The sequence below is a fragment of the Pseudorasbora parva genome, chromosome 4 (assembly GCF_024679245.1).
Source record: "Pseudorasbora parva isolate DD20220531a chromosome 4, ASM2467924v1, whole genome shotgun sequence".
NCBI classification, from domain to species: domain Eukaryota; kingdom Metazoa; phylum Chordata; class Actinopteri; order Cypriniformes; family Gobionidae; genus Pseudorasbora; species Pseudorasbora parva.
Window position 1 is genome coordinate 35,493,225 of NC_090175.1, and position 23,254 is coordinate 35,516,478.

The 23,254-nt window shown below is 37.1% G+C and overlaps 1 protein-coding gene across 2 annotated transcripts in view; it reads right to left on the bottom strand.

The window, feature by feature from the left end:
• Positions 1-22,501, bottom strand: part of spag5 (sperm associated antigen 5) — a 36,366-nt gene extending 13,865 nt beyond the window's left edge. Inside the window, exons 1-19 of one of the 2 annotated variants that reach the window (XM_067441611.1) lie at positions 22,347-22,501; positions 21,669-21,714; positions 21,452-21,568; positions 19,291-21,329; positions 19,017-19,206; positions 17,524-17,640; positions 17,347-17,439; positions 17,160-17,273; positions 16,924-17,043; positions 16,603-16,695; positions 16,348-16,482; positions 11,712-11,805; positions 11,475-11,622; positions 9,377-9,427; positions 9,115-9,289; positions 8,872-9,005; positions 8,609-8,777; positions 7,791-7,905; positions 7,393-7,479 (exon numbers count right to left, since the gene is read on the bottom strand). In XM_067441611.1, the coding sequence (XP_067297712.1) occupies positions 7,393-7,479; positions 7,791-7,905; positions 8,609-8,777; positions 8,872-9,005; positions 9,115-9,289; positions 9,377-9,427; positions 11,475-11,622; positions 11,712-11,805; positions 16,348-16,482; positions 16,603-16,695; positions 16,924-17,043; positions 17,160-17,273; positions 17,347-17,439; positions 17,524-17,640; positions 19,017-19,206; positions 19,291-21,329; positions 21,452-21,568; positions 21,669-21,698 (4,021 nt within the window). In that variant the 5' untranslated portion in view covers positions 21,699-21,714; positions 22,347-22,501. Of the gene's footprint in view, positions 1-7,392; positions 7,480-7,790; positions 7,906-8,608; positions 8,778-8,871; positions 9,006-9,114; positions 9,290-9,376; positions 9,428-11,474; positions 11,623-11,711; positions 11,806-16,347; positions 16,483-16,602; positions 16,696-16,923; positions 17,044-17,159; positions 17,274-17,346; positions 17,440-17,523; positions 17,641-19,016; positions 19,207-19,290; positions 21,330-21,451; positions 21,569-21,668; positions 21,748-22,346 lie in introns of both variants that reach the window. The other variant, XM_067441610.1, reaches the window with a different exon arrangement.
• Positions 22,502-23,254: the final 753 nt, after the last annotated feature.

Genomic DNA, 23,254 nt, shown 5'->3' on the forward strand with positions numbered 1-23,254 from the left:
GCCACTTTAGGCACCGCCTTACAGACTGGAAAATTAGACTGAAACATGCCAGTTGCTGAAGGACAGAGAGTGTTTTAATTATGGTCAGCAGGGCCATTTTGAACAACCACCCATAAAATGTAGAAATGGTGGCAAATCAGGCCATCAGACTAAATTTTGTAGATGAAACAGAGTAAAAAGACAGAAACAAAGAAGAGATTTTTACTCTGTCTAAGAGTGTATAAGAAATAATAATGTTAATGAATTGAAGGTCTTAAGTAATTATTTTAAGTAATAAGTAATTTGAAGGAAAGATTATGGCGTTTAAATTAAGTCAAAAGTCGCGCGCACGAAAACCACGAGCACGCGAATAAACCCAAGCGCGCAAACCAGACCCACGAGAGGAAAATAGCAACGCGAGAGCGCATCTGTGCAGCCGCGAGAGCGCATCTGTGCAGCCGCGAGCGCATTTGTACACCGCGAGCGCGCATTTGTACACCGCGAGCGCGCGAAACAGTATTTAGGGGCGGAAATGAATACTAGCGCAAGCCCCTGCTGCCTAGCGCGCACAACTGCAAATGAGCGCTCGCGTGACTACCCAACACTCGCTCGCTCCTCGAGTTGACTTTTGACACTTTGAGGGCGGGGCAATGACTTTTGTCTTCCCACCTGTGATTGGTCATTTGTTTAATCAGTTTTACTCTTGTTTAAACATGTTATGTTTACTCATCTTTGTGTTTCGAGTGCAATATATTCAATATATGAAATTGTATTGTACAATTTCGAAGGTATTTTGTTTACAATCATCTTGAATAAAAAGATGATTGTAAAAAGATAAGCTAATTTAAGATAAAGCTGGCTAACCCATAAATGTAGGATGTTAAAGGTTAGTTTTGACCTACATTGAAAATATACAGTAAATAAATCATCGCTGAGTAACATTTCTAGCTACTTAAAGCTAGTATGCTAATGTACTAAACAAAGCAGCGTAAATGCAATCTTGAATTCAATTAAAGACAATGACTGAAAAACACGTGAGGCAAGAAAACATAAAAAGAGATATAAAGGTTTAAATGACAAATTTATGAAAAAAAGTGGTTCCTGTTCCTTCACTACTGGTCCTGGGTCATAAGCTGTTAACCCCTAACAGTTTGATAAATTAAAATAAGCTGATAACATCACTGTTTTCTCCAGAACGATTGTACAGCAAAAGCAAATTTTGTTGAAATATTGTCCTGTTTAACACTGTGAAGAAAAGAAAAATGCTTTGAAACAATCGTCATTGTAAAAACGGTATATAAATAAAGTTGATTGATTAGAACTGCATTGATCATCTGAAGCGCGAGTGCTGCTGGAATGACACTCGACTTGAGTCAAAGCGCAAGCATCATTTAAAGGGGTGAAAAAACATGATTCCACTTTTCTAAATTTAGCTAGTGTGTAATGTTGCTGTTTGACCATAAACAACATCTTCACAGTTACAACATTCAAAGTTTAAAGCTAAGGGAGAGATTTGCTTTTAAAGAAATCAATTTCTAAGGACTACAGCAAACGGCAAGTAGGGAACTACAGCCTTTTCCTCCAGACTTGCTGACATCAGCGGGTTCAATATTTACATAAACCCCTCCTCCGAGAATGTTAAATAAGGTGGGTAAGGCCATTTTGAAATGCAGAGGAAACACTGTTATTTTCATCCGGATTGTAGGTCCACTTTGTTCAGCCTTCCTAGTGACGTGGGAGTTAGGGATCAATGGTTAAAATTTAAATCTTGCTCTCTGTGCAGCACATTTTCACAGAGGAAAGCTCACAATCGTCTTGAGTTAAATGCAGGATTTGCACAATGGCTTGTCCTGAAAGATGGAGCAGTTCCAACTTTAAAAACAGAAGGTATTTATGGGAAATAACCTGTAAGTATGATTTATTTTTCGTCTATGTGTTTTCATGTAATAGTTTGTATTGTAAATTGTACGTTGTAGCAAGGAAGTATAGATATGACAACCCTGTTGGCTCCGCAAACCAGTTTGTTAACTCTTTGATTATTAAAAACGACTCCTTGATGGCTGTACTTCTGCTGGACAGGTAATCTTTAATTTTGATTATACATTTTTTTTGGTTTATGTTTTCATGAAGCATGTATCACTAGCACATGTAGCTGCCTAATATAGCTAACATAACATTACTAAGTTTAGTAGTAGGGGATTTTTCTTTTTGCGTTCATTATCCTTTATATGAGATTGGGTGTGCATGATAATTAGGGCCAGTGTATTTAAGTGTGTAGACAGGAAACCTTCAAACGTAGATTGTCATACCCGCCCCTATTCCGGTTATCGGTGTCACTATAGTGGAGGTAAGTGACGGAGGTGATGTACGGCTTTGCGTGGTTGTAAAGTTGTTAAAGTGCGTTTCTTTGTCTCTGAAGTGATCGCTGTAGTGGTCTCAGTGACTTGCACTGGGAGTTGCGTTAAGCGCTCATTGAAAGCTTTAAGGTACGTCGGCGATCACCGTTGTGGTGCGGGTTTTATTGTTAGTTGGGTTTAATGGGGGTTATTGTGTGTTTTTAACAGGACATTCGCGAGTGTATCCTGACATCAGGGGTATGTATGATCTAGTGAATGCTCGTATTACAGAAGTAAATTTGATTGACTTGGAGTAAATCTTTGCTTGATGGTTATGTTTTGTTTTGCAGTCTCATGTGTACCACGTGATGGTTAACCCAGGTCGTGCTGCTGTTTTTCGTGATTAGATGTTTGGGTGTTTGTTGAGAATTGTTTTCATAATTTTAGTAATCTCTGTATTTCGCTTTTCTTTCTTTATTAGTGTGGTTTGTTATATTTGTATTGCAGTTTGGCCATTGCGACCAGGACCATAAGTTGTGTTGTATTCAATAGCGGATGTGCCATCTGACAAACTGTCACTCATTGATAGTTTTGTGGTCCTTATAGTGCCGCTGAGGTTGGAGGGATTTTATCCATGTACCAGCTGATTTGGTCTATTACCAGAATTGTCTGATTTGTTTTGTATATTTGCACTGTACTAATTTTTCTTTCCTTTCTTTTTCAAGTCAAGGGTGTGCACCGAGGGGGAAGGCTAGTCACCTGGGTGAAACACATTTGCTGTGAGTTTGATGCACCAGGGTTGGCACCTCTTGTTTTGGTTTGCTGTGCACACATAAGGGGTGGAACACTTATTTACAGCTAGGTTGCCGCCCCTCAGGTAAGCTCTAGGCTTGTTTTCTTTTTCTTTTTTTCCTTTTCATTTATTTCTTTTTGTTAATGTATTTATTTGGTGAAAACAGTGCATTGTTTTTGTGTTTGTTTGTTTGATCTGATGCAGTATCTGAATCAGGCATGATTGGAGGAGTCTTTTTCTAACCATGAGCATTGATATGTTTAGTATTGTTACAATAAATGTGCTAGTGATTTATACCATGATTAAACAATGCTAGTGAAACATTTTCTTTCTGTCTTTTAAATAAAACTCTTCAGTGGTTTATTGGATGACCCGACTGTCTTTTCACTGCACCACCGACCTGTGTTCCTTTCTTATTTCCTTGGGTGTAATTCCCAAGGTGGCCTAGTCAGTGATATCTGGATTATACTATATAATACTGTGTACGGCCGGTTGCATAAGCATACAAGTTACAATGTTATTCATTTAGCCATTAGTAGAGATGATAAATACTCAATATGCGTAGATCAAGTTGATTGCTGTCGTGTTGAATTTCGCAAAATTTAACTTTAAATAACAAAATTCATGTGTAAGCTAGTACACCACATCCAGGAACTTTTTTTTAGAACTAAAGTTAGCTTTAGCTACTACTAATCAACAATGCTTTCATCATGGAAACTCTTACATCCAAAACACAGTATATGTTATGAATTTCCCATTTTTTTCCTCTTCATCACAGTGTAACTGATGTTATTGGAAAAACATGTATCGATGCGGTTTTCTTTGCCTTCGCAATATAACTAGCTTGTTGCCGAATCAAACTAAAATATATTTTAAACTTTACCAGTATCGGTATTCTAGCTTGATAGTGAGTACTAAAAGACATCCTATTTGTTTATATTCATACTGATAAAGTTAGATTTTATTATTACATGTGATCTGATCTGATGTCACTACTAGTGTTGTCACGATACCAAAATTATGACTTCGATACGATATCAGACTAAAATATCGATATATCGATACTAAATCGATACCACAGTAAAAAAATAAATAAATAAGATAAGATGCTTAATATGACAACAGAACTTGTTATTATTCATTGTTATTTATTACTAAAAATTCATGTGGCCAGCATGTTCCTTAGGGTTGGGCATAGTTTTGATTTGAACAATTATTGATCAATTACTATTAAAATTATCTCACAAATTTTTGCTATCTCAATGTATTTTTTACAACGGGGTAATTGTGTTGCAATAGCTTACACACAGCACAAGAAAGCTTGATTTCGAATGGTAAATTGAATTAAAAAAGACGAGTAAACAGTAATAAAATAAGAACAAATAAACAGATTACAAACAATAGCACAAATAAATACAATAGAATAGAAGATACAAATTAAACAGACTGCTTTATTTTTTCAGGTAGGTCTAACATTCAGATAAGAAACTGAATTTAAAAAAAATGCATAGTAATTACATTTAAAACAACATTGAATAATGTTCTTTGTAAAAAATTCAATAGCGTACAGATGAAACTATTAAAGTTACACAAGTTGATCAGTCAAGAGCAGTTGATCGTGTCTTTTTGTAGTTTGAATAGCAAATGACTGCGGTCCCTTTAGGACTAACAGACGCATGGATCCTGAACACTGTTCCTGTTACTCGTTCTTCCTGAACTGTTTGCGACTGTGCTTACATTAATACTCTTCCAGATGTGCACTGATAATTCTTTGAGTGTATTTGACCAATAATAAGCTGGAAAAGGAAGCAAATGTTTGCACTTGTATCATGTCAGAGGCGGCTTTATTACGGTAGGCTATGTGTGTGCGCTTCAGATGTGAGCACGAAATCTGCGGGGATTAGTAGAATTAATTTATGTGCAATCCCGCGCGAAATTCAGACCGATCACTCACTAACACTAACACACTGTCATGAGGAAAAAGTCCAGCAGAACGCACGTTCGCCCGCTTCGCCGTGCTCAGAGGTTAACCGGGCTGAGGGAGAATATGCCGGTGTGTGTGTCAACTCGCTGACGGTCAGAGAGGAGAGCGCAGCTGATATCGATACTGTAAAAACTGAGAATCGCATCGTTTCAGATATTCCAGTATCGATATATATCGAAATATCGATATTTTTGACAACACTAGTCACTACATGCACTCCGCTCGTCTCAGGTGAATGAAAATAATGAGCTGTCTTTAAAACAGTCATAAGTGGTCTACAGACACTCAATTTGTATACTTTCTTTTTTACAGTAAAGTACTTACATTTTAATTATGTATTGTAGGGGTGACCCCGAATAGTTGAAAATCCGATGCATCGATATGCGGAGCCTGATTCGACCACCGATCTCACGGTCGAATCTTCGCGGGTGTTATGAAACGAGCATCATACCATTTTGGCAATATGGGGGCGCTCAATATTTTAAAGACGCGTTGCAGCGCTGATTTGAGCTGAGCATCGGTGTGCGACCCCTTTAAGGGCGCTGAGCTTCGCACCGCGCCTTTAAAATTCAGCGCCGGTCCGCGGCCACTCAGGAAGTTGTTTAAAATCCTGCCGCACCACAGAGCGCTTTCGTGCAGCTTATGTCAGTCAATTTAAAATTGAGCTCGCATTAATATACATATAATGTGCGCGTCAGGTAGCGGTGTGAGATCCTGAGGCGCGGGGATGAGCTTTGAGTCCTTCACTCGCTTTAGGCACAATCGGCTTAAGAACGTGCATGTAAACGCACACAGTGTTCTTTTCCTCTGTAGGCAGGTATTTTTTTTAGGTTTATTTATCAAAATGTTCTTTTATATATTTGTGTGATGTTCTGTATTTCGATCGCAGCTTTAAAATGTTTTGAGAAAATGGTTTATGAATGTTTATCCACCACATTACATTTTAGGCTATTTAAACCTAAATAAGAAAGCCATTATCAGTTCGTCTGTCAGTTGGCAGGCAGTTTTGGTCACTTTATTGAAAGTTGTTGCTGTGTGCAGTGTGTAAAGGAAAATAAAAATAGTTTTACCCTTCTGCTGACTAGTGTCGTGCCCCTCCCAACCCATTCACACACGCATTCGACTATCGGTCGACCATAGAGAGATTAGACAATTCTGATTCGAATGTCTAAACCCTGAGCTAGGCCTGTGATGTTTTCGCATGCTTGTTCAGATTACACAGTATCACAGTCACTGCATAGCCTACATTGTGGCTAATGTTATATAAACATGCAATATCGTTGACGAATAAAGACAAGTCTAAAATGTAGACTGAACGACACTAAGCAGAACATCTCAAATGGAGATTGCTGAAATGCAGCTTACTTGTTTATTGAGGTTTTCAGATCATCCGCTCGCGAGAGAGAGCTTGTGTGCATATGGTTGCCAGATTGGACATGTTTAGGTAAAACACTGGATAGTATGTGTTCTTTTCACAGAAAAGCTCTGTTTGGGGGATTTAAATTACTGATATCTGGCAACCACAAGCATGCAAGTTCTTTCTCGCATGCAGATGATCTGAAAACACCAATAAACAAGTAAGCTGCATTTTATCAATCTCCATTTGAGATGTTCTGCTTAAACTGTCATTCAGTCAGTCTGTGTTCTGTCCGGACGGTCAGGACTCATGAGCGGCTTCACTGAACAACTGAACTGCTGTGAGCTGCTGAAATAAGCCAATCAGAGCAGAGCTCAAAATTAATATTCATGACTCTTCCAAATAAGGCAAAAACAGAGCATTACATCCTAGGGACAATTTATAGGGTTGTAAATGAACCTGTAAAACTGTATCTGGACAATTTTTGCCTTAAATAAGCCACATACCCTTTATGAAGATACCAGAAAACAATTTAACATATTGTTTCAAATCATTCTAGGGCACCTTTAAATAATATACTGAATGCAAAACAATGGAAAAGCAGCACGGAAAATGTGTTGTGTGTGTGTGTGAACGGCTTGGCAATGTTTTGTATCTAGCGCCTAATATACAATATGTATCTTATATTGTATGTATATGTATTAGATATGTATCTAAGTGCCATCTATGGGCTAACATTAAAATACAACAATGGCATAAATCGCATATTGTGTGGCATTGCCTGATGGACACCTAAAATTGTAATGCACCATTATGCATTCAAATGTGGATTGTTATTTTTAATTTGATGAATTCAAAATTTGAATTTAACTTGTCAGCCAGTTTAAATCTAACCTGAGTACTAAAATATGAAATATATGTTGTAATCCGGTAATGAACTTACCTTTCACTTCAGTGTGAGTAGTTGGGGGTATTCTGGTAAAAGCACTGGTTTCACTGCCAATGCCATCTTGTTGCACCTCCCTCTCCTCTGCAAGACATTAAACATCATAAGAGGGCTGCACAATCATGACAAATAAATCTCACATAAATTTTTACATAAATTATACAAATTATAGTTTTGTGTGAGTCTCTATGCCATATTCCTAAATGTACAAATCCATAGACCTATAGATTTAGACTACTTCTAAGGACTTCAAAACTACATTCACACAGTGTTTGTGATTATTTAGTTTTTTTGTATCCAGAAACTTTTCACACAAAATAGAAGGTTGTCTTCAGATAATGCATTATTAGAACTGCTTTCCAATAAGGCAAAACAAGCACCAAACGGTAACACACCTGAACCTTCAGGAGACTCTGTCTCAGGATCCTGTGTCTTCATCATGGCCACCATAACAGAATCCACAAAAGAGCTGGAGGGATGTCGATGAGACTGCAGAGACTTATCAGACTCCTGAGCAATGCAAGAGAGCAACAATTATTTATTCAGAAAAAAATGTTTGTGTATGCAAGTTTTTTTGAACTTTTACAATAAATTCAGAGCCAGTTAGAGCAGAAGGGAGGGGAGCACTAAAAACCTAGAACTAATATTCTGAAATATGACTACTTTATTAATGGAATCTATTATGGAGTTTGAATATATTCTTTATTTGTAATAGGGAATACTCATTAGGTCCTTTCTTATTTTAAACGGTCCTGTGTAACCGATCAATAAACTTTCATAGTAAGTGCAAACTTACAAATCAGTACTGTTACTGTCAACTAAATCTCTCTCTACATAAAAAAAAAACACTTGAAAATGGAAAGTAAAACGTAAAAACCTTTAGATATGTTGCCATGACAACTAATTAAAACATTATTTATATACTATTATTAATTGTATTATTATTGTAAAAAAAAATATATATATATATATATATATATATATATATATTTTTTTTTTTTTTTACAATAATAATACAATTAATAATAGTATATAAATAATACTAAAAATGTACTGCAAAACCCTTTTTCTGTTAATTTAAAGAAATTGAGGCTGGAATTTGTGGTTATTGGGTGGGTGGAGCCAAGATTCTTTTTATTGGAATATTCTTTTAAAAGTCTTGAGTAAATGAAAGCATGCATATTAAGACAAGTAGAGTTTGAAGCATACGGACCTTGGAGGTTAGGGATTCCTTTAAGATTTTCGTGAGACAGCAAACTCTGTGGTTTAGGAGCATGACATCCTTAGACGCCTGAGCCATCTGCTCTCCTTGTTCCAGCAACATACTGCGAGCTTTGTCTTGTGTGCTGTCCAGCTCTTCCTGAAGGGACTCTTTCTCAAGTCTTAGAGAAGGATGGACAGCATCAGGAAAAAAGCCATTTATTCTGACATATTTGTTCTAAAAAGTAACAGTGGGTAGAGAAGAATATGCTGTACCGCAGTTGTTCCAGTGCTAGTTTGAGGTCTTCACACTCCAGGTTTCTCTCTCTGAGGCCCTGTAAGTGGCACCGCAGCAATCTCTCGCTTTCCTCCATCTGTTCCCGTGCCAGTTCATGTTCTGCCTGCAGGAACTGATAGAACGAAACAAAGATTTGATATTGTGAGAGGAACTGGCTTGGCAAAAGTATTGTGAACATTTACTAACAATGTTATATGGTGAAAGGTCTAATAAATCCTCACTTCACTCATTTCTTTTGCACCGGAGAGTTCAGTCTGCAGCTGAGCCAGTCGACAGAGCTGACGGCGATGAATCTCAGCTTCACTGTGGAGTTCTTTAATCAGGGCTTCTCTCTGCGACAGAGCGTCCTCATATTCCTCTAGCTGTTTTCTGGATGTTTCTAGCGCTTCTTCAAGACTGCCAAAAGCATTTGTTTATTTAAAAGAAATTATACATTTACACAGCCTAAAACAAAAGATGATGAATACAATTGTGAAGCTATACCAGTTTGCTCTCTCAGTAGCTTGCTGTGCATCACACATTGACTGCTGAAACCTAAAGTAGAAAAATAAAATTATATAAAATAATAACTCAACCCAAGCCACTGAGTCTTCAGCCATTTTCAAGCAACATCTGAAAGACACATCTTTTTCATCACCACAGTTCACATATTACTATAGACTTCCTATTCTATATGTATGTATGTATGTGTATATATATATATATATATATATATATATATATATATATATATATATATATATATATATATATATATATACATATACACATACATACATACATGATACCACTTGCATAATATTGCCCTATTGTTGGTTTGATTGCTTCTATTGTTCTCCCGATTTGTAAGTAACTTTGGCATTCTGTCAAATGATAAAAAGTAAATGAAGAAGTGCACCCTATATTTACTAACCCTCATGTTGCAACAATTTAGGTGCTTTTATTTTCTGTTCCATGCAATCATATTAACATCTCTTCATGTCAGTCTGAAGATCCCCTCGTTGCTTAAGCATAGCGAACATAACTTAATGATTATTTAATGGATTTATTAAAATTATTTATGAATGACAGGCAACACTGCAGTGACAAGGCAATCTTTATTTGAACGAATCATCATTATGTAACCCAGTGTGAAATTAACCCCCGTCTTTAACCACATAGGCTAGCCTACTAAGACACATTAGCCTAAATTTAATGCATTAAATTAAGCAATAGGCTAATAAAACATAAAAAAATAACACAGTTGGAAATTTCGTTTTTGGTGATTGTTTTCGTGAAATTAGACATGGAGTTTTTCAGGTTTATTAGGCTTGGAGGTGAAATTATGTTTCGCTTGCTTGTTGAGGTTCTCTCAGATGTCGCAATGTCAGTATGTCGTAGGCCTAAAGACTACTTGCCTTAACTACTGTTAATGCCTTATTTGTAGTCGTAGTGACCCGATTTATTTCGTGTTTTTCCTAGAAGCGTAGGCTATTACAAAACATTCAGTGGTACGTGCCAATCAAATACAGACGTGACACAAATAACATGTTTAAAAAATATATTACTGACTTTAATGCATTTATTGACATCTAAAATACACCAAAATTAGGCTATTTATTTAGGATTTTGTGTCACGTCAGTATAGGTGCTCGAGTCTGTCAGTGTAGGCGTCACGACCATCAGACTGTAAAAAACGCACTTCACACGGTGACATGTTCCGCAACTCGGTGTCATGCAGGTGTCGTCAGTGTCAGTCACGATAATGTCAGTGACATGACAATGAAGACCGCATGTGCCACTACGCGCATCATAGATATGTACATTATCTGCCCATAGTGACATGTGCCATTGGCTTCTGTGTGTCACCTCATGTCTCATGTCACTTAATGTTGCCATAGATATGGAACGTTATACGTATAGACATATCTGTGGTTGATACTGCAGTCTGCCACTGTCACTCTGTTTGTAAGCGTAACTTTGTTACTATGGTTACCAGTGTTTATAGTGGCGGATTAATTTCGAACTGTAATCAAACTGACTGGAACTATCTGTGCATTAAACGGTTTTACTGCACACCTTCCAGCCAGTCAGAATCGAGAATTTAAACAGACCATGGTATAAAAATATTTGACACATTTCAGATTTCACACTTGAAAAAGTTATCCCTGGTGATTAACCCTGCTTCTGAATTAAAAGTGAAACGTTCCTTTACCTTTTGCAGAGTTTGAAAGTGCAGTGTGAAAAGACCATATTGCTTATGGATTTTTGCCAGGCTCCAATATATAGGTTTTTACCTTAGTACAAGTACTTAGTACAAGGGCTGAGGCGATATATATTACAAAATTGAACATGGTGGTTATAAGATTTTATTAATTTATATCATTTGGATGACTCTAGAATCATGAATTAATAAGAGATATCTTGATTTTTATTTGTTTTGGCTTATCTTAAATAATTTTAAGTCATATTGAGACCTCCTTGGAAGTCCGCTTCTCTAGATTCTAGTTATATGTAAAAAAAAAATGTAGATTACATTCATTAATTCAGGTGAGTTTTAGCAAAAAAGGCAAATTGCAGAAGTGCATATCTTCTAACATACTTGATGGTCTCAGAGGCAAGGGTCTGTTCCAGGAAGGCATAAGAGGCTAGCGTGGACGTAACAGTGGCTGAAAGCTCAGTGCTTCTCTTCTCCAGCTGAAAACGCTCCTCCTCTGCCTGATTCAGCTGCTCCCTCAGCACTGACATCTCTAAAACAAAACACAGTGCAAAATCAAGCGAAAGCTACACCTTTGCCTGCACAGGGAATAAGCCAATTCAAAGTAATTCACTGTCCCACCTGAAGTCATGATGGTCTGCTGCATCTTCAAGTCGGAAATCTGTTGACTGGCATCTTCCAGGCTTGAACTCACATGCTCTAGTTCATTTTCCATCTGGGAAATTACAGCAACAGTGTTTAAAAGAAGAGAGTCTACATTTAAAATAAATGCATGAAGTTCTTTGGAAAGAGATTAAAAATATTTTCCTGTCTCTTTTTTCAAATGAAACAGTTCCGTGAACAATGTACTCTTTAAAGGTGCCCTAGAATGAAAAATTTAATTAACCATGCCATAGTGAAATAAGAGTTCAGTACATGGACATCACATGAAGGAAGAGGCAAGGGTGTTTGAGACTCACAGTATATGTAAATCTTGCATGAAAAACACCACGGAAAAACAAGTGATTCTCAGCATAACACCAACCGTGACACAATCATTGGGGATCATTTATATGTACGCCCCTGACATTTGCATATGTCCAAACATGTTCATTGTCAGGCGGAACTGACAAAGCCGAATCATCATGTAAACAAGCGTCATTTGAGGATTGCAAAAACGGCAGCTCTTATGGACACACGTCATGTTCCAGTCTGTGCAGGGGACATGAGGACTTTTCTACCCTTCCAACAGATAAATGTCAACAGTCATGGTTGATGTTTATGATCGGATACCACAACAATTTAATTCAAGATCGTTCGTTTGTTCGGCCCATTTCAAACAAGCTTCGCTCAGCGTCTTAAACTGAAGAAAGTGGCAATTCAACTGTATTCCTGAAAACAGTAAGTAGTGATTTTATCCACTTATTGACTGTTTAAACAAGGGCGCACGTTAACCAAATGTCAGAACGAGCAGAGAGTCACGCGCATTAGTAATTTACATCAATTTATAAATCACAATAACTCATCAAATAAGGCTTTGGGGGGACAAAAATTTGCTTTGGCGGCCGCCAAAAAAATTTCAATGTAGGAAAAACCCTGCTACAATGTGACTAAAGTTATATCTAAAATCACTTTTGTTTTGGTTTTGGCTGAGGGAAAGAAGAGCTTGCGGTTGCCAGATTTCAGTCATTTAAATCCTCCAAACAGAGGTTTTCTGTGGAAAGAACGCGTATATTATGTTTTACCTAAACATGTTCAATCTGGCAACCATATGCACGCAAATGATCTGAAAACACCAATAAAAAAAGTAGGCTGAATTTTAGCAATCTCCATTTGAGATGTTTGGCTTAAAGTGTCATTCAGTCGGTCTGTGTTCTGTTAGGACTTACGGGCCGCTTCACTGAACAACTGAACTGTGCTGTGAGCTACTGAAATAAGCCAGACACAGCACAGCTCAACATTGATATTCATGATATGTATCGCAATATTTTAAGCGAAAATAAAGATTTTTGGTTTTATTACTACTTTTTGATTATTAAAATAATATTATTATTGAATTATCAGGATCCACAAATATTCCCCCACTGCATTATTATAGATTTTAATCAACATTATATATAGTCGTTTAATGTAGTAATGTCACTGAAACTGAAATTTTTCTCCTCTCACGCATTAATCACGTTCAGATTCATTCTCTCAGTTCACTATGTACCACCTCTCCTACTATTAATGCACTATACATATCATAATGAACAATCTAAAACGCTTTGAATAATCATACTACTAAAACTAAATGTGATATGGTGATTTAAATTATGTTTGTGCTTTGACTTTGAGAAGTGCCGTTCCAGCAGCGCAGCTTCATCAGTTTTTCATAAATAATATCTTATGTGTTTGGAAATTAAACAAAATGACATGAGGGTGAATAGCCTACATAATGACAGAATTTACATTTTTGGGTGAATTATACCTTATAAATACAGTATGCTGAGCCTTGGATAAAAACAAATCATATTGTTTACATCAACGATGCATGTCGACATTTTTTTATATCGTGATATATCAATTAATGATATACCGTTTAGAGCCCTGCACGGGCCTCAAATCTAGGCCCTAGCCCGGCCCGGGCCCGAGACGCTGAGGCCCTAGCCCGGCCCGTGTCCGACAGCTTATCAAAATTCTCGGCCCGAGTCCGACTGGAGCCCGTTTTTTTTTTTTTTTTTTTTTTTTTTTACATTGTTGCAGCCATTAAAATAGTTCTGTTTTGTTTTTAATGTCAAAGTAGTTATTTTTCGTTTCGTTTCTTTGTTACGTTAATTTAGAAAAATGTTTAAAGCATTTTTTTGTTTGTTAAATTAAAGTTTTAATTTTTTTAAGTGACGACCAAAAGCGACCAGCGGCCGACAGTGAGTTAACCGCATATTTAATTATTTTAGTCTCTCAAATCAACTCTTGACTTGTCTTGCCTATAATAAAATCCATAAAACACTTCAAGCATCTCAATGTTAGTTAATTTCGCCAACTATTACCACCAGTAGCCTAAAAGGCATTTTTGACGAGCTGAGGCAGGCTGATTCTGCTCGCGGCTCTCGCAAACGGAGCTAAACAAATAAAATAAAAAAAGCACATGCAGGTTGTCTTATAGCCTACCTTACACCTACGCAAATGAATATAAATCCCATCTTCAATTCCCGGGGTATATGCTCATTTAACGGAGTTTACAGCAACGGAAGCAAAAGATTAAGATGCATTTTATTCAGCAGCTTATTTCAGATTCAAATACCACATAAGAGAGCGCGACGCACTGGTAAGATAATGATCTCATTCATCTCATTCATTTTTATTGAAGATGATGGTGTTTGGACTATCTTAGACTTATTTTAAGTTTCATTTACGGCCATTTGCGTTGGCTTGCATTAGTCATTTGCAGCGATGCGTGTTGCAGCACCATCATATCTATCTGACTACAACATATAGCCCATAAAACATTGTAACACATAATGTTTGAAAGTCTGTAGGTTAACATAAATGCAGATAGGCCTAATTGTAATAATAAAAGACAACATAGCCTAATTATCGATTTTGAAATATTAAACCAGTCAATACAGAACGAATTATTCTGTAGCCTTTTGCCGTCAATACCATGGATATGGCATGGGCCGGCTACTGCCGAAGTTGTCTTTGCTGTATCAATAGGCAATATATTTATATTTAACATGAAGTATAGGGCTTCCCTGTACATTAATAGCACCAGACGCCCCGCGGATGACACGCAACAGAAACGCCATGCTCACGCCACGCTTGCAGTGTGTCTCCGTGCTGAAGAAACGGGCGCGCTGCTGCTGGCGCGGACTCTGAACCTATGCTCTGAACACTGTGCGAGCCATCTTAACAGTTGCGTTAGCTATTATGGTCTCGTGTTGTTTCCACCAGCGCAGAACTCATTGTTCCTTTTAATTGATAAAATAAATATAAAACGAAGGAGAAGCCTATAAAAAGGCCCGAAGCCCGGCCCGCGTTTTAGGTATGACATGAAAATTGGCCCGAAGCCCGGCCCGAGGGGCGTAAAAAAGTCGGGGCCCGTCGGGCTCGGGCATAAATGCAGGGCTTTAATACCGTTACACTCCTACTAGGATGTAGTTGAATATGGAAGGTGGTGGAAGCTAGATAATTTACATGGATGCACTTTTCGAGCTTTAAACGTGTGGGCCCCATTCACTGCCATTATAAAGTTTGGAAGAGCCAGAATTTGTGTTAATATAACGAAGGATGCCTTGAGGGTAAGTAAATCATGGGGTGATTCTGATTTTAAAGTCAATTAATGCTTTTAGGTTCACAACACAAAGCTTTCACCTTGTAATATTTCAGTTAACATTTATTTTAACTTTTTTTTTTTTTTTTATGGTTTTAATTGACTCTAATAACCCTACATCTTGCACAACGTTTCTGACAGAATCTTTCCACAATTACAGTTTTTTTTAATTGAATTGTCCTTTGGCATTGTGCTAAAGTTGAATTTACTACAGTAACAAAAGAACCAGATATTAACCTGACTGAACAAATGAACAGTCAGTTCTAAAGAAAAAAAAATTGGATTGATCATGTGCTGCAGGGCTATATGACATAATTTGTAATAAATTTAAATAATAATAAGCATATTGTCAGAGACATGACTTTAAAGCATTAATCTGTAAAGTCTATTAAGATACAGATAAAATAATAGAAGCTCAATTGTCTTGGCGTTATTTGAATGAGATGAGTAAGCACCAAAGAAGCTGCTACTAAAGGTACGGTCACATTAGCAACATTTCAACAAATTTTTACATGCAAAAAGGCCCTTTTTCTACTGTCAACAGTGTAGCAATCTATGAATCACAGCTCACAAACCAAGTCAGTTTCAATCCAAGCAGCTTTCTCTTGGTCAATGTGTGGAACCACTTGATCCCGTTGTGAAATCTGCATGGACAGAACCCGTGCATTCACACAAAATGCCAGATAGCATGGATTTCACCTGCTTGGCAAATAACGGTAAATGTGTTTGCACCTTAACATGTAGTAGCTACTAGCTGGTCAAAATGAAATGGTCTGATTTTAAAATCAAATATAACTTCATTAGATCTGTTCGACACAAATTTCGACCTGTTCTTTGCCCAAATCTATCAGAGCGTCAGATTATTTTCTTTGTGGTTTTCAGGTTCTTTTTTAGGGTTTAACAAAGGAGCTGAGAATAAATAAATACTGATAGAATTTTCTATAATTTCAGTGGTAAATGTCTAACCATGTTTCTCTCTTCCACAGCTCTGTCTCTCATTTCTAGATGTTGCTTGCTGTGCTCCATGGCGGTCGTGGTCCTCTGATAGAGCTGGTGAAGCACTGGGTTTGTCCTCTGAACCAGCTCTTGAGCCTTTCTCAGCTTCCCATGGAGGAAAGGTAAGGAAAGGAAAGGTAGCAAAGCAAATGTGTTACTTTGATACTTAAAGGTTGAGTTAGCTAAGTCTTTGCATGTCATTTTCATTTCAATGTGAAGTCTTACCTCTGCTAACAAGCTCATGTGATCTTCATGTTTCCTTCTCAAATGGACATTCGCTGCACTGATGGATTCCATGTTTGACTTGCTCAGTTCAACCTTGGGTTTACACAATTCACATTCAGAATACAAAAGAAATTACACACAAATTCAAGCATGCATGATGAAAAACATTATGTATACATTCATGCCCTTTTCCAATGAAGGAGTTAAAATGCAGGTGGGCAAAACTTCTTATTTTTCTTTCTGCTAGGGAAAGAGTTAAGTTGAAGGCAACGTTATATTTTCATATAAACTGAGATGGTAAAGCAAGCAATATAAGCAGACCAGTGATGGGTAGGCCAGTTTGAGGGCTGACATCAGTTCCTGGTGAGACCCAACAGTGTGCTCTAGTTCTGCCACCTGAGCAGTATAGTAATCCCTCAACTGCTGTGTTACACTGAAGGCCTACAAACAAAGACAAATAAGAGGGTAAGATTATAGGCTAAAAACAACAGTATATTCATTTTTTTTTAAATCTTCTGTTCTAAAGCTTCAGCAAAACCAATAAAATGTCATCTCACTGCTTCCTTCTCCATTACAGACTCATCCATGCGATGTCTCATTTCTTTCATCTTCTGCTCCATCCTATGGAGCGTTTCCTTGTACCTTCCATAAAGAGACTTCATCTGACTGGCCTACATAAAACAGACTTGTTATTATGAGCGGCGATTTCTTGGCAAAGATCTTCTATGAAGCTCTTTCACTTACCTGTCTAGATAAAGTTTCCTGATCATCGTTAACAGTAGCTCCAATCTGTTTCATCTTGAAGATGGCATCCCCTGTGCTTGACTTAAATGAATTCTGTAGAAGAATTATAACATCTTAAGCATTTTAAATTGAAATGCAAGTGTAGCTTTGAAAACGTAGGATTATAAAATGTCTCACCATCCCAGCCCGCACAGATTGAATGCTGTTATATAAACTTTGAAGAACCTCCTGATCATGCTCAAGACTCTGAATTCTCTCTAGGGCAATCTCATACAAATCTCTGTATGTCCCATTCTGGCAAATAAAGACAAGATAAAAACATATTAAAACCAGACATATTCAGAGTGTGTATTTTTTTTTCCAAAGGAGTTTTAATTGTTCCTCTGACTGTAATTTCACTGGTCCAAAATTCTCCTTGTCTATTTGGCAACAAAATGCTCTAACAGGCAGCTAATAACACTGAACTTTTACAGTGGTCAGAACAAATATTGGAAATTATTACCAGGCAATATGGGCAAAAATATTATCATTCGGTATCGATATTTGCCACTACATTAATTACAATTAATGGGGAAGGAAATAAATTCCACATGTTTGTTAGACCTCAAGAATAAGTGTAAACATGACTAACAATAAGTGTAAACAACACGTTCTGTTTTATTTTATATAAATGCATCATCAAAAAAGATATCTAATGAAATAATTACATACAACATTTTACAATATAATAGATCTGCACAATTAATTGTATGATTTATCTCAATTCAAACGACCATGCAATCTTATTCCTAAATGACAACGAGATGGCTATGCCTATTAACTCTTTGAAAAATATGATCACAGTTGAACATTCAAATTTGTATTCGCGCTGCCGCTGACCCAGAGAGAACAATCTTTTACAACCACACACAGTATCACTATTTCTGTTACAATAATTCAAATTACTAGTTACTACAAAGTACTGGGATAAAAGTTTAGTTTGCATATAAACACATATCTACAGTAGCAATCAAAATAGAATAAATCACCTTTTGATTTATTTCTTTTTTAACAAAAATAATGAATTCAAATTCATAAAATATTTTAAAATAGACTTCAGCAATTAACATTTTGTAAGAACCTCTAGTAAATGACATGTTATTTTATTTAGTTGTCTATTCAGATTTGTGGGAGAATCACAATCTCCCTTTCAAACACACAAAAAAAAGTGATTCCCAATTTATCCAGAATTGTGCAGCTCTAAAATGTAATCAAATGGAATTGAATATACAACTAATTATTTATTTGTGATGCAAAGAATAAAATAGTAATCTAATAACATTAATAATTATAATTTATTGTTATTTCTGTGATGATTTCAAGGTAAACCAAATATTTATTTTGCTGGTTTGTAGTGAAGAGTCTGTGTACATTTGAATATTTCATTTTATCAAATGAAATGGTGAAATGCTCATGAAGCAGCTCTGGAAATGATGCTCATGTGGACTGTCAGAATATAGTCAGGCTGAGCAGCAGATGCTAACAACAGTACAAACGTTGTGTGTGTTTGAGTATGTGTAGTAGACGAAACTGAGCAACATGCACCCAATCATGATGTATACTACATATTGAAAATTACTTTTATCATCAAAACTGTGGATTTATTTTTCCCGATATTGCTGGAAACGTACCTGTCTGAGCTCAGTGTGGTCCGTCTGGATAAGTTTATCTCTGAGATCAGATGGAGAAGTGTCTTTGCTTGGATTGTGCGCCCGTGCAGAAGTGAGCTGCTGGGAAAGAACCTCCACCATGATGAGTGTTGAAATCAGTCTCTGCTCCAACTCTGATCTAGACAAATGCTCCAGATTTCCAGGAGAAAGGCTTCAAAGAGAAAGTCACACAGAGACAATGTAGATCATATCAACAAATTCAATAATTCATGCTTATAGGCTTATCTTAACTTACTTCCACAGCAGAGAGTCCGTTGAAGTGCTGGCATCAGAAACATAAACTTCCTTTAAAAACTCCATGGCTCCTGAAGTATTAACACTCCGCTCAATCCTTTGAACAGGGGTTCTCCACACACAAGCGCTACGCATCGCTATTGGAGAAGTGCCCACTAAAGCATTGTGGTGATTCACTGGTGCTGAAGCAGGAACAACCACCTTTCCTGAAGCAACCATTAAGAGTTCAGCCACCTGTCTGAGCTGTTCCTGTAAAGGACCATTGCCCACAATTGAAGGCGCAATCAACAGCTTTTGATGGTCTGCAGAAGCCAATTTAGATTCCACACTCTTGTTCTTGGGTGGGTCTGGTGTATAGCTAAAAGCATTGGCCAGGGATGTGGAGTTCAAGAGTGGAGGTGGTATGGGACTCTCTGGGAGCTCAGGCCACAGATGGCTCAATTGGTTCTCAGCTGTGTGGTCATTTAAAACACTCCTGCTTAGGGTGGGTGTCTTTGGAGTGCAGTAACCTGTTAGAACAAGAGCACTAGGGAGATCTTGATGAACTGGGACAGCTTCATCAGATCCATCACACAACCGCATAACTTCAATCTCTGGGTGGATCTCCTCATCTTTTAAAATCAGTGTCTTATCTTTGAGAATACTGGCTTTATAGCCAACATTTTCAAAAGAGTCCCTTTGAGGATAAAGAATTTCCTCACAACATGAAACTGCTTTGTCCCTTTCTGGCAGAAATTGCTGATCAAGATGCTCCTCCACATTCTTTTCAGTCATGACAGAAGAGTCATCCTTGGGCACCTTAAGTTTGTCATCATCATCACTTAATGGTACAGCACCGGATCTAACCATGTTATTTTCACTATTCACTGCTGACAAGTGATGGCTTGACTCCTTGATAGCAATCAACTTTAATGCCTCCAGTTCACAGCATGTGACTGATTCATACATTTTCTCTAAGTTTCCAATAGTTGATGTTGTATTACCAATTGTATTTTCAGATTTTTGAAAAAGACATGCCAGGGAAAGCTGTGACTTGGAACATACCTCATTTTCAGTGCCCGACTTTTCTCTAGTATGGCAGTATATATGGTCAACGTGCTTGCTTTCAGGTGCAAAAGAAGCAAAGCTTTGACTGTTGTTTTCACTGATGTCATCTAAACAAAGCAGACTTTGATGTTCAGAAAGATTTTCCATGAGCACAGACATTTCTGACACCTCGGATAAATCAGCAATTTCTATTTCAACCCCAGAACAATGCAAACTTTTAAATGTAACCTCTCCTTTTCTGCTTGACACATCATGACATCCTCCAGAGAGATCTGTGCTCTTGTGATTGTTTGGATTCACTATATGTTTAGGCTTGCGTGGCGTTCCTCCAATGTCTTTGAGAGTTGACTGAGAAGCGGCATCAGCATTGACTGTACTGATTGTGCCATCATCTTCACATAAAGATGCATGGTTTTTCCAAAAACAGTATGAATGACCCAAGGGTTGAGGGTTTACTGATACGGGCTCTGTGTCAACTTTAGAAACAGGAGTATTTGTACATTGTGACTGATTTCCTGATGTTAGATCGTTTATAAGAATCGATTCATCAGAGATGGCTGAGCCATCTGAAACCTGAATCTCTCCACCTAAGCACATGAGGGATTTGAATGTGACATTTCCCAGCTCACATGTGGAAGCCTCTTCCCCCTGATACAGTATGGATGAAGCATCTATACCAGTAGATCTGCTTCTATAATAGTATGGATGATCAACATGGTCTTGACTGGTCTTATTATCCACTGTGCCCTCGGCTTCAGTGGTTTCATTTGAGTCACTTTGAAGGGGGGCATTATCCTCTTGTGCCAGACGGCCGATGAGAACAGACTCATCTGACTTTACAGGTTCATCTTCAACTATGACTTCTCCTTCAAGGCACACAAAGGATTTTAATATGACATCTTGATGTTCATCAGTGGCACCAACAACTTGCCCATTATTATGGACCTCTGTTGTGATAGTTAAGCTTAGATTTTCATCAGGAACAACATCATGCTGTTGGAAAATAAAATATCATAATAAAAATACAATTCCTTGTTTTTATTCCTATGAACTAGACATCATAGAAGGTTGAAAGATAAGACAAGTGATATGTAAGCAGCGAAGGAATGACTTACCCTTATTTTAGGGTCTCTTTCATACATCGCCACACGTTTGAGCATCAGTGTTGGAGTGTCCTGCAAATTCAGCATTTCATTCTGTACATCTCTGAGAGGCACTCTATCAGATCTGGGCTAAAATATAGAACATAGCCCTTTATTATTAGAGCTCAAACTGTCATACTGGTAGGAACATTACATTGACTTATAGTTATAAAATGCATGGAGTACTCACATTTGACAAGCCACTGACAGATGATGACATGTTTTTAGATTAATAACTGCAGGCACACCAGAGTTAAGCAGAGGTCAAACTTCTCAAAGAATATGAGGAAATTACGTTATGAGTTTACATCACCATCATCAAGTAAACACCATAAATCAGCAAATTTCAACTCATGTTGATTTCATTTTGACAAAAATCTGATAAATATGTAAATACAGCCTATCATATACAGACACCACTGAATTAAGTAAATCCTACATTCACTACTAGCCGAGAAAACAACATTACTTTGAAGTTAAATATACAATATATTCCCTTTTTTTACATATACTCGGAAATGTTGGAATGAGGTTCCCTTTTCCACAGAAAATACATTTGTATATAGTTTTTGCTGTGATACCTTCATTAACATATAACAGCATAAGACATTAAAGTCACTGCTTGCATCCTCTCAAGAAATGTGTCGGTGTCTCAACGCCTAACGTTATCAAGCAGACTGTCAAAGGCGCCGATCAAATACTGTTCAGGTAAGTTAACTGTTAACGTTAAGTCACTTAACGTTAGGTAACTGTTAACAGTCTTTATTTTTAAGAACAATAAAGCAAATTGGACAAACAACATCGACTAGCACAAAATATTATTAATGATTACATTTATAATAAAGTATGGTCCTTCTTTAATTCTTACCTTTGCGTCTCATACGCGCTTTATTAATGTTACTGCTTATTTTGATTCTTAGTTGAGCACGGTACTGTACAAAAAACAAACAAGGTTATCGACTTAACCGCCAATACGACGTTCAAAATAAAACGCACAAACACCTCATTGGGTAAAAACCACCGCGTGACACACGGAAACGCGCTTCTTCTTCTTCTTTTTTTGGTTTTTATTGGCTATACGCATGCTTCTGGTGCCACCTACTGGACTGTTTGATATAATTTTCCTTCATTTACTAACTGCATTCTTCTTCTTCTTCTTCAGTGTTTGCAAATCCTAGAATGCATTCTGTAGGCTTATCACGTTTGTGATTATGGATAGGACATTATGTAACTGGAGGTTATTAGTTTGTATTTATTCATTTGTAAAAAATGTCTAAAAAATGTCTAACTGTTGTAGAATGTATTACATGTTTCCTATGAGACACATGGATGTTAAACATTCACCCCAAAAATGGGTGCAAATAAAACCATAAAACAGTCGGCCTAGCCTATGGAAGTCAATGGTGTCTTTCACATCATGTTTGTTTTCCGACATTCTTCAAAATATCTTCTTTTGTGTTCAGCAATGAGAAACAAATTGGAACAACTTGAGGTAAATTTAGTAGCCTAGCCTAAATTATGACCCTTTTATGGCATTTAACATCTGTATGTGTCCTATAGGAAGGTACCATGTTATTTTTTTTCAATAGTCAATAATTTTATTTTATTTTTGTCCATTTAACATCTGTGTGTGTCCCATAGGAAGGTACCGTGTTATTTTTTTCAATAGTCAATAATTTTATTTTATTTTTACTATTTGAAAGTATGTATAAATCGTATACATTTACCTGCCTAGCAGTTTTGAACTTAAACCACACCACACTATTAAATATTAAT